The sequence below is a fragment of the Phocoena sinus genome, chromosome 3, assembly GCF_008692025.1.
Source record: "Phocoena sinus isolate mPhoSin1 chromosome 3, mPhoSin1.pri, whole genome shotgun sequence".
Taxonomy (NCBI): domain Eukaryota; kingdom Metazoa; phylum Chordata; class Mammalia; order Artiodactyla; family Phocoenidae; genus Phocoena; species Phocoena sinus.
The window spans coordinates 95775881-95788407 of NC_045765.1; the positions used below are offsets into that span (position 1 = coordinate 95775881).

The 12527-nt window shown below is 40.7% G+C and overlaps 1 protein-coding gene across 3 annotated transcripts in view; it reads right to left on the minus strand.

The window, feature by feature from the left end:
- RHOBTB3 (Rho related BTB domain containing 3) overlaps positions 1-12527 on the minus strand; it is a 56244-nt gene that overhangs the window by 35284 nt on the left and 8433 nt on the right. For all 3 annotated transcript variants that reach the window (XM_032626287.1, XM_032626285.1, XM_032626286.1), the window contains 2 exons: positions 12050-12236; positions 2939-3093 (listed from right to left, as the gene is read on the minus strand). In XM_032626287.1, coding sequence (XP_032482178.1) covers positions 2939-3093; positions 12050-12236 — 342 coding nt within the window. The remainder of the gene's footprint in view (positions 1-2938; positions 3094-12049; positions 12237-12527) is intronic.

Below are 12527 nucleotides of genomic sequence, written 5' to 3' on the forward strand. Positions count from 1 at the left end.
CTACATGTATGCTTTAGCAGACACTTTTAAACAATTTGTTTTATTAAAAAAAGACAAAAATCTTTCAAGTAGAACAGATTGTGCCTTGTCTAAACATAAATAAACTATCAATCAAGCAGGAACTGTATTTTCTCTTGAATAATCAAGAAAGCCAAGCAGTACAACTGTGTGACTGCCAATAACCATCTTGTGGGCAACCACAGCAACTAATACTAGAGAAATTCAAGGCAAGAACAGATCTGGCTCTATGCTACATATACCCATATCAACTAGGAAAGTTCACACGCACTCTACTTTTTTTCCTGAGTAAGTTACTTTGAAATACATCATTTATTTTATAAATTAAATATCTTAACCACATGCACGTACATAGCTCTAGGCGTATGAGGCCTGGGGCAAAAGTACAAATGGAGGTCCACATACCACATACCTAAATATTTAAGCATTGTAAATCAAGAAAATAAACTGTTATGTAAAATATATTCTATCCTCCTGCTTTGACCAGTATGTCATCATTAAAGCCTGTAAAGCCAGGCTCAGATTTAAATTCTTAGAGTCCCCGGAGTTTCATGCAGCATAGGGAGAGCTGGCCCCTAACTCCTGGGACCGAAAACCACCCCTCCTCTTCTCTCCCCCTCCTCCAACACACACCTGCTCACCTGAGGAGGCTGGTGCATACAGGCGGACATCCACACCTATACAACCAAGCTCCATCCACTGTCCCCTCCCCAACTCCTCATATGCAGTCACCCCTCAGCCACCATTCAGGACTAGGGGTGCAAACACCAGCCATGCAGTCTACCTTCAAGAGGACAGACCCAGGAAAGAGGCTTGTACAGATCTGGGAAATAGATTCAGAGCCAGCTGGTCAGAGAATTCTGGGGTCCTGGGTTTGGAAGCATGGTTACAGCACTGTTCCACAGAACTCTCTGCTTTGTTTTGATGGAAATGTCCTATAACATTGGTGCTAATCATCGGAACAGTAGCCACTACCTACATGTAGCTATAGAGTACCTGAAATGTAGATAGTTCACCTGAGGAACTGAATTATTTTTTAATTAATTTAAAAAATGTGGCTAGTGGCTACCACATGGATGATGCAGGTCAGGAAGGGAGCTACTAGCTGTAGTGGGCACATCCCCATGGCTCCATCAACTCGTGCCCTATGGGAAGGGGTGCAACTGGAGGAGGACCAGATAAGGCTTTCTAGAGCTCCACGGCACATGCCACCCTTGCCCAGGTCTGAGGCTAACACTGCACAGCTCTTCCTCCCCGACTCTTAAACACAAGATAGTAAAATGCTCCTTTCACTCTGACATTATCACTCCATCCATATTCCTGCAAACACCATTGTTTCTTACACTCAAGATCCCAGCTGTACTTTACTATTCAAGAGTCTAAAACGAGATCTTTCTCATCCTATTTTCATATTCTCATTAAGGCTTGAGTTAGCGAAAAAAGAAACCGCCAAGTTTTTCTCCTGAGTTCGACCATATCTTCAATTCTCATCATGCCTCCAACACTAGGTGTTAGGAACAAAGAGAAACAATGAGAGAAAAGAAGAGAAAGTGGGAGTTGGGAAATGGGAAGAGCGATCCTGAGAAGTTCAGGGTCAGGAACCTGGAAAGGGGAACCCGGAGACCAAAGGCCCCCAAGAGCTCCATCTTCTCCAACAAATGAAACCAGACTATCTTCCCCAACACACCCACAACTCCCTAGGAATTTCAGGGAAATGTAAAATTCTTAGAACTAGGATTTTTTTAAGCCACCACAATATAATCAGCTTGACAGAAAAATTATATTTCACCCCTCTTTACCTTTCTACCCACTGCTCATCACTAAACAAATAAGACAGAAGATTCTCACAGTCATTGATAACATCAATTGTGAGTGTATCTTCCTTAATGCTGTATTATTGTTTCTTTACATTACTGAATGAATAATAGCCATTTATATTTGACAGAAATCAGAACTATTACGTTGGGTTCTTATTTTATCTTTGGTTCTTATTTGGAGTTGAGTAACTCTAGAACAAATGAAATTTCTCTGGTCATCTGTAGAAACCTCAACATTTCGACATGAATATATACAATGAATAGTCTGGCATACTGGATAAAGTACTTGATGAAGAGCTCGGGAACTGATGGAGAATCCAAAGTGCTCCCGCTTAATGTAGGGTTTACTTTGGTTTAAGTCTCTTGTCGATGTTTACTAGATTTGTCTGTTGAAAGGAGTCACTCCTTAGAGGGTTGGAAAGAGAGTTCCAAAGTCAGTAGTGCTTAAATGATACAACTCCACAGGTATTCTCCAAGGGCCACGCAGTCCTAGTGTCGTAGGGTAGGCGCTGCGGGCTAAGGTGGGCCTCAAAATGCCTGCAGGACCCAATGGATGCCTCTGCAACAGAGCAACAGACCCTGGCTCCCCACTACCTGTCCAACAAGAAGCCATTTGTACAAGTAGTTCCTCTGGATATTTTTTGAGCTACAGCAAAATTAGGAGTATGTGAAACCTTGCCGAAGCACACACATAGTGAAGAAAAATCATTCTTCTCAAGTAGTAGACAGAAATGAAGGAGAACTTCCAGGCCCTGCTGGTTCAGGTCGCCAGGCTCATCAAGCTGTGTAAAGATTACTAAATCTTTTCACTAAAAGTGACAAAATGTCAGTTGCTAAACAGACATCACGGGTTTGTGTAAAGTGTCATCAAATGGAAAATTCAAATTATGTTAGACAACAGAAAATGTTTCATTTGGAGAGAGAAGTAAACTTAGAGAGTTTTACTCTGACAAAACCTTTTTTGTATTTGCTCCCATTTTATTTCACAAGGTTAAACACGAATCCTGCTTTTAAAACTAAAGTTCTAATTGATGCTATGGAAAACAGCTAAAGAGCCAACCTGACAAATGACTCTAATTTATGTGACTGGAATTTCCACTTACCACTCCTCCAAAATATTTTCCTATGTAGAAGTCATCAAGGCTGTGTAGTTCCAGATAGGTGGCTCCTAGTTCTTTAGCAAGTTGGATCCCTTCCGTTGTACTGACACAGCTCCCTCTGTCTGAGGTACACAGTGGGCATGTGCAAGGTAACTCTTCTGAGAAAATGAATATGAGGAACAAAGGCTTTTGAAATTAAACATGAAAAGATGTACCTAGACAACCTGGACATTAAACAGCAAATTAAGAGCTCATGCCAGAATCACACTTCAGGGCCATTTAATATATCCACTATTCACTAGACTCTGAATAAGAAGTGTCAGTGATAACAGCAAGGTCCCTAAAATAAACAAGCTTTAAATGCAAGAAGAATGAATAGGACCTTAGAAAACAGAAGAATTTTTAAATAGGTGAATGAATATTACCAAGGCTATTATAGTAATTAGACCAATCAGACGGTAGTGCCAGGCCTGCTTCCTTTTATACAACCTTGACATCCTGAATATCAATACAAAATCAACAACCTGACTGCCCACAGAAACCATGGATTGGTGCTTTTTTTTTATAATAAACTTTAAATATATTCACTAAGTTTGAATAGATCTTATACTTTTATTTTAATAGAATCCTCAACTTGACCTCAACCTCTAAAGCTGCAAAATTGCCAGTCTTTGTAAATTTCATATGAAGTACATTCTTATTCATCCACACATTTCAATTATTGAACTCTAAAGCATTTGACTGCAGAGATCAAATCTAGTCACTTTTTATCTTCTGCTTCAAAATTAAAAAAATTAAAAACTGAAGGAATAAAAAGTAATTACTCAAAATGTGAACTGTCCCAAGAGTCATGGCTGTACCACGTACAGATCTATGGCTGGGGAGGTTGTACACCAACCCATCTCTAAGGACACACCTTCATAATGCTAAAAATGTATGTTCAACTCCATATCCGTCAGCCAGCTTTGTTTTGTTTCATGCTACATTATCAGATATGTCATTGGTCAAAAGGCAGCCAAGTCAAAAGGGGGTAAATCCGTTTCTAAAAGAGCATGTTGTTGTAGGCTGGCCTCCCTGAGAAGCAGACTCTGAGATGGAGACTGATGTGCTGGAGGTTTACTGGGGGGTAATCTTGAGAACGTCATTTCTCAAGGGTGTAGGAAGCAGGTCTGGGCAGAGGAAGAATTTGAACTGCAATGCTGTTGCAACAGAGACCTGAGCCATTTGGCAGGGGCCTCTGGAGCTTTGATGGCCCTTTAGAGTGGTTCTCCATACAAAGCTGGGCCTTTGTATCCCTACATCAGCCAGTAATTAAAGGAGGGCTGCCCTGTGGAGGGAGCAAAACCTTGGGCAAGCGGCTTCTATCAGCCCAGGGATAATGCCTGGAAAGGGACTCAGCTGTTCACCATCAGCGGCCTAAAGACCAGGTAACTGAGGGAGTAAGTACAGTGGTCCTGAAAGGGCATTTAGGCTACTCCCCACCACAGCCTACACAACAAATGTCCTACCAATGAACTGCATAGAGATGGAGCAAATGTATGTACACATGGTGTGCACGCTAAGGATATTCAGTGCACGTGCATACTACACATGTAACATGCACGTGTGCACATACACATACGACTTAGATAATTTAGCTTCACTGAAAGCATTTTGAGCTCAGAAACCATGTATTCACATCCTCATTTTGCAGAGGAGGAAGCTGAAGCTCAGAGAGGTTAACTGACTTGTCCAACTCTCCTTGTGTGTTAGAGACGGAGAAACAATACAACTGTTACTTGCTCTACCTGATAAGGAGCCATCAAAAGATAAGATAAAAATTTAGTTTGAGGAAAAAATTATTAATGCCAAAGATGTGGTGATTTAAAAATGAAGCCTTGGTTTCTCTAAATTATACAACAAATCCTCATCTGAGTTCTTGCATTTACTTTTCCTAAGATCATTTTTGGTTTGGAACAAATAAAGTTACCAACACAATTTAGCCTATCTTGAAAAATAACACATTGGTATTTCACATTCTTTACAAAGCCTCCATAAACAGCGCCTTTGATTTTCTGAAGACAGAGATCTTCTTATGACTACAAAGCTCTCCTTATGCTGATGGAATGGGGTGGGTAGGCAGATCATCTTATTAAACTTTATTTCTGGACAAAAGTAAAGTCAGCAGTGTGCTGAGTGAAAGATTAAGAGAGCATAATGTAAAATAATGGCTAGGAAATAAACTTGGTTTCAGGGAAAATCCCGCTAGTGTCAGGTTTAACCCAGCTGAGCGGGGTTTTCCATTGTGTGTAGCCACAAGCATCGTACCAACCTAGAAAGTGCCTCCTTATATCCAATCATTATATCTCCTCTATGTCACAGAAGACATTTTTTTTTTGTTCACTTGCACCCAAAAGGAAAAATGCCTAGTCATTACATATTAGGTAGGAGAATCAATAAAACATTATGGATTGAATTAACCTACATTTAGCATTTCATCAGGAACAATGAGAAGACCCAATATAATCTAAAATTGTGGTGCCTTCTTCAGGACTCACTCCTAGGAGCCTACCTCAGAGTCCTGGAACTTCAGAATCAGTGTTATTCTTCTAGTTAACACTGTAGTCTTTTATTTTTTTTCTTATATATTATCTTTCAAGGTGTTATCACAAAATGTCTATTATTTTTAAAAGCAAACACAATGTAACTCTGGAATTAAAATGAATGGCATCTCTTTCAAAGCAATGGATTTGAGAACCTATAGGGTGATTCTTACAATCTTGCCAGTGCTTGAGATTCTTAGAAATCCTTTGAGGAATTCCAGCCTTGCAATGTACTAGGCACCGTCAGAGCTCCAAAAAGAAAAGATAGGATGCCCGCTTTCAGGAACTTAAGGCTATGAATACACCTTTGTCAAGTCTGGAGAAAAATTTCTACTCTAAAGATAGATTCAATATTTAGTAAAAGCCAAAAATTTATTCAGAGCCAAGTATTATGAAGACACACACACAGTCAAGCTTGTCAAAACACGTATAACAAAGGAAAGAGATGAGACTGATTGTGTTTGCCGAAGTTGTTCTTAAAGGAGCTGGAGAGAGGAGTTACCAGAACACCTAGCACAGTTCCACAGACTGCAAGGGAGTGGAGGACGGAGGAGCGATACGTGTCCTTGAGTTGAAGAGACAGATTTAGCTTTGTAATGACTTTGTAATCACATTTACAAGGTCAATTAATTTCATCCTGTTAGTGAAAATGATCTTTTCACTTCTGTATATCATTCATAAAGCCATTCATTCACTCACTGAACAAATTGAGCACCTACCACACCTCAAATAGCGGGGATATAAAGATACACAGATAAATGAAACTCATGGTCAACTGAGCCAAGACAGATACGACTGCAGATAATTATAAGTACTGGGGCTTGCTTGGTGGTGCAGTGGTTAAGAATCTGCCTGCCAATGCAGGGGACATGGGTTCGAGCCCTGGTCCTGGAAGATCCTACAAGCTGCGGAGCAACTAAGCCCGTGCGCCACAACTACTGAGCCTGCCCTCTAGAGCCCATGAGCCACAACTACTGAGCCCACGCGCCACAACTACTGAAGTCCATGCACCTAGAGCCTGAGCTCCGCAACAAGAGAAGGCACCGAATGCAAAGTCCGAGCACCACAACGAAGAGTAGCCCCCACTCGCCACAACTAGAGCCCACGTGAAGCAACGAAGACCCAACGCAGCCAAAAAAAATAAAACTAAAATAAAGGTGCACAAAATCACCATAGGAACAGAGGAGAAGAAATTAACTCTGCCTGGGGGATTGTGAAAGGCTTCACAGAAGAGGCAACGATTTAAAGGGTAAGGATGAATTCGCTATGCAGATATGACAGGCGTTGTGCAGAGGGCCAGTCCACTCGGAGCATGACACAGTATAGCACATGCTGAGAGGCCTGAAGGTGAGAAAAAAGGGAAGACATCGCTTCCACTTTCAAGAGAGCAAGCTAAGCCCACACTGCAATCTCCTCTCCCTGCCAAATCATGAAATAATGAGGGGGAGGGGGAAGAGGTTGGAAGGAGAAAGGAAGGAAGGAAGCAAGGGATGGGGGAGGGAGAAAGAGAGAGGAGGAAGGGAGGTGTGCACATGCAGCAACATTCAAACATTAGGAGAGACTCTCATCAGCCCAGAAACTAGGAACACCTGAGGGGCTGCAGGCAGTATGCACAGGACGACCAAGGAGGGATGCTGAGGCTTGGAGGACAGGTGGGACCTCATGCACTGCAGCAACATGTAAGTGCTCATTGCCTCACGAAGGGGGTCGAGGAGGAGACCAAGGGCAAATGAGTGGAGGTTAGCTGGAGGACCCCAGCAGAAGTAGAGAGGCCCATGGGTCCTAGAGCAGGCCAAGCCTAAGATGAGCCTGGAACATCTGTGCCAGAAAGCAAGGAAGGACTCAAATTAATTGGAGAGAGCATGAAGAGGCTCCCTCTAGGCAAATTTGGGGTAACTGGAGTATCAGAAAGAATAATGAGAAGAGTGGATTATAAAATACTGAATTTAAAAAACAAACCCATGGGGGCTTCCCTGGTGGTGCAGTGGTTGAGAGTCCGCCTGCTGATGCAGGGGACACGGGTTCGTGCCCCGGTCCGGGAAGATCCCACATGCCGCAGAGCGGCTGGGCCCGTGAGCCATGGCCGCTGAGCCTGCACGTCCGGAGCCTGTGCTCCGCAATGGAAGAGGCCACAACAGTGAGAGGCCCGCGTACCGCAAAAAAAAAAAAAAAAAAACACCATGAATCATAGTGACTCTTAAAGAAAGATGTGGGAGCAGAGAAAAGGGAAAGCCCTATTTACAGAAGAATGCCAACTAATAAGTGTAGAAGGAATGATAAGAAATCACTGTTTTGTAACCACAGTTATCACAACTGAAGGAATCATGCAAAATAATGGGCTTGGATTCTTTAAAAATGTCAAGAAAGATACCCCACCCCCAAAAAAAAGGCTGGGTGATTGGGAACTGTTCTGAATTAAAAGAGACCAGGGAGACTTGACAACTAAATGCAATGCATAGTTCTTAATTTCATCCTGGATTAAAAGAACAAAAAACAATAAAACCAGCTTTGGAATACGTGGAAAAATGTGAATATGGGTTATATTTTAAATAATAGTATAACAGGTAATAGTATATTTCTTGAGTGATGATTGCATTACGGTTAATAGGAAAATGGCTCTGTTCTTTGATGAGACATGCTTAATTAATCAGGATTGAAGAAATCCCATAATGTTTACAATTTACTCTTAAATGGTTCAAACAAAACAAAGTGTGTGTGTGTGTGTGTGTGTGTGTGTGTGTGTGTGTTTGTATTTGTAATTTCTGGAGTTCACTGTCCTATTCTTATCAAGTTTCTTAGATTTGAAATTTTGCAAATAAAAGTTAGAAAAAAAAAAGAAGAAAGTTTCTCAAGATTTTAAAGAATTGAGTACCATGGTCTGACATATTCTAGAATGATTATTCTGAGAGGATTCATTTCAGAAAGAAGCCAAGCAGGAAAAGGAGGCCAGAGGCTGATTTACCAGGAAGCCTAAGTTTCAAGGCCCTTCCTTGTGGGCTGTTTCCAAAGCCTTGGGAGAAACCTAGGCATTAGATCCTTTCACATGACGTATGCTTTTGTAAAATCTGCAAAATAAGATATTCTGACTATGTCTGGTTAAGACATAAGTCTCTCTCCAGTCCAGCTCACTTCACCTTGCATCAGGCAGCTCTGGAGTAGCCATGGACATTTTTAGGATCCTGCTAAGGGGAATTTAAATTTAGGTTTAGCGAGATATTATTTGTGGTTTGTAGTCACTTCCTTGTAAGTGTTTGCGAGCTGTCTTGGTACATGAATGGCCTGCAGGAATGCTTCTTCCACCCACTGTGCAGACTAATTTGGCGTCACGACACAAAGAGGCAGAGCTGAAAGACAAACACAACAAAAACCGAAGTGCCCAGCATCACAAAGATGTGGAGAGTGAAGAAATACGCTGGAAGAAAAACTATCATTCTCTTCTCCCTATAGAAAATCTCAAAAAGTGGTTATCATGTGAAGAACTGCAAAGACTGTGAGCACAAAAAACATAAGAAAAGTTAAAGAAGTGTCAGGTTCTTTTTGTTCTTTTAATTGTTTTATTTATTTATTTATTTATGGCTGCATTGGGTCTTAGTTGCTGCGTGTGGGCTTTCTCTAGTTGTGGCAAGCGGGGGCTACTCTTCATTGCAGTGCACGGGCTTCTCATTGCCGTGGCTTCTCTTGTTGCAGAGCACGGGCTCTAGGTGCGCAGGCTTCAGTAGTTGTGGTTTGTGGCCTCAGTAGCTGTGGCTCACGGGCTCTAGAGTGCAGGCTCAGTAGTTGTGGCCCACGGGCTTAGTTGCTCCGTGATATGTGGGATCTCCCCAGACCAGGGCTCAAATCCGTGTCCCTTGCATTGGCAGGTGGATGCTTAACCACTGTGCCACCAGGGAGGCCCAGGTTTTTAAACAATAGAAACTTTTTTTAATGTCTGTGGTATTTGACAGCTTTTTCGGAGTTGTAATTTCTTGTGCTTTCTTTTCACATTCTAAATAAATATTCATTTGTATACATATATGTATCTGTAATTTTGTAGTTTTTTTTCTTACAAAGGACCTCTAAAATTGTGTAAGTTTCAGATCCTGCAAATGTGGAACTGCCTCTTTAGACCAAAATGAAGGTCATTATGAGAGATAATTAAATGACTAGGAACTGAAATCCAGTGAAGATGATGAGAAAGCAATGAATTTTTTTTTGAATTTTTGAATTTTATTTATTTTTTATACAGCAGGCTCTTATTAGTTATCTATTTTATACATATTACTGTTATATGTCTAGGGGTATGATTCTTGGTTTGGGTCCAAGAAAGCAATGAATTTGAGGTTAATTTAAAATATAAAATCAAAAGAGCTTCTTAGTCAACTGGATATGGGGAATAGGAACAGAAGTTGGGTTGGACGATTCTAGTTTGGGTGAATGGATAGGTTTGGCATCATTCACCAAGACAGGGAACTCAGTAGAAAGAGGAAGATGTCTGTGGAGACATGGGTCAGGAGAGAGACTGGAGCCAGAAAAACAGTCTGGGTAATCACCAGTGTCTATACAGGGGAAGCTAGGGCAACAGATTAGCAGGTCCATGGTCACAGTAAATAGCAAGAGGTGAAGCTAAAGGATGGGACCCTGGGCAACAACTACTGGATGTGTTGATTTGGTATATGTGTGTAAGGGAGGAGGATGAGGGTGCCAGGAAAGAAGAAAGAGAATTAGGACAAACAGGAAAGAAAGAGTAGCTTTATTAAGTGGAGGGAGAGGTGTATTTGAATAATTTCAAAGGGAGGATTGTTATTAAAATGTAAATTAAATTTGGCAATAGGCATATAACTGGCAGCCCTGAGTGAAAACCAACCCAGTGTAATTGTGAAAGTCAAAGTCAGACTGTAGTGGACTGAAGAATGAATGGGAAGTCAGGAAGTGCACTCAGGAAGTATGGACGACTTGTTCAAGAATCATGACCAGCAATAAAAAGAAAGTTAGGGAAGTAGAGGGGACATACGGTCAAAGAAGGGTCAGGCCTGCTTTATTCTTATCTACTAATGCTAGACACATACCTACCACATGACCCAACAATCCTACTCCTAGGAAACTACCTAAGCATCACTAAAAGTAGAATACAGAAATAAATCACGGGGGACTTCCCTGGTGGCACAGTGATTAAGAATCTGCCTGCCAATGCAGGGGACACGGGTTCGAGCCCTGGTCTGGGAAGATCCCACATGCCATGGAGCAACTAAGCCCATGCACCACAACTACTGAGCCTGTGCTCTAGAGCTCACGAGCCACAAACTACTGAAGCCCTCATGTCACAACTACTGAAGCCCATGCACCTAGAGCCTGTGCTCCACAACAAGAGAAGCCACCATAATGAGAAGCCCACACACCGCAATGAAGAGTAGCCCCCACTCTCCACAACTAGAGAAAGCCCATGCACAGCAACAAAGACCCAATGCAGCCAAAAATAAAAATAAATTAATTAATTAAAGGAAAGAAAGAAAGAAATAAATCACGGCGTATTCATACAATGGAATAATACACAGCAATAAAAAGAATGTATTACAGATAAGTTCAGCATGGATGAATCTCCAAAGTATCACGCTAAATGAAATTAGGCCAACACAAGACACTACATACTGTATAATTCCATCTGTATGAAGGTCAAGAATAGATAAAACTAATCTATGTTGTCAGAATCTAATCTATGAAGTCAGAATAGCAATTATCTCTGGGGAGGGGTGTTATCAACTGGGAAGAGGCATGAGAGGCTTCTGGAGTGAGGCAAATGTTCTAGATCTTGAGATATGTGATGGTTGCATAGCTGTATATATGTGCAAAAACGCATTAAACTGTGCTCTAAAATTAGTGAAGTCTAATGTCCTTTATTTTGCTATACTTCAATAAAAATGAAAAAATGAGTAAAAATGAAATTTTAAGACACATTTACTGAGGAAATAACCACTAAGAACTATAAAATACCACCAATTCAAAGTGGATTCTGAGTTGACCCTGAGATATCTGCCAACAGTATGCACAGAAGCAACTACTGAAATTGACTGAACCAAATTAACCCATCAGCTACGGAGTCAACAATCCTCTCTCTTAGGTGGTGGTGTCAGTGTATTCAGCTCACTCATTGCTACCTACCTAAAAATGCTGCTCCCAATCCCACATCCTTATGGGAACAATCTGTCCTTCCCAACTGAATAGTCCCTTAGATTGTCAAAAAGAGTTTTCCAGGGCTCAGGGTCAGCCTAATACCTCTCCTATATCAAAAAGAACACAATTACTGACTTCCTTCACTTCTGTAGAACAGCAGTTTAAAAGACAAACTTGTACCCATCAGAATCACAGCAGTAGTTTGTGATACTTTCCTTTGATGTCCCATTATCATATCCAATGATGAAGAGATAACAGACTGCATTTAAACCCAGTCATTTTGCTTTCAAAAAAAAAAAACTGTACTAATCATTAATAAGCTTAATGCTATTCAAAATTAACATGGTACCTGCACTCTCATATAAAAGAAAAATGAAATACTTACCATTTTGTCTTGTACCAACAGCGGCAATGATTACTGGAACCGAATTTAATGCTCTTTTTATCACTGGAATATAATTATCCTTCACTTCGTGAAATGAAAACTTGTCATTTACGTTGTATTTGATCACAATGATGTCAGCACCTCCAATTAGATTTCGAGAGGTGTACCAATCACTGTCAAAAATGTCCTAAACCAAAATGTAAAGAGCAATCTTTAGTCTGCTTATCTTCAAATCCATCATGAAATAAACTGTAACACACTAGATTAACTTTTTTACTATATTTTAATTTTTGGAATTCATTTTAAAAATTTATTTTTAAAAAAGTAACTACGTAAAATTTAAAACATTTGAAGTCTATCAAGTCTTTATATTTTTTAATTTATTCATTTAGCCTGGACAACTATGTAGTGATAAAACAGAATCTAGAGAATTCCTGAGACTCTGATGAAATAAGCAACCTCTTTCAACACCTGTACT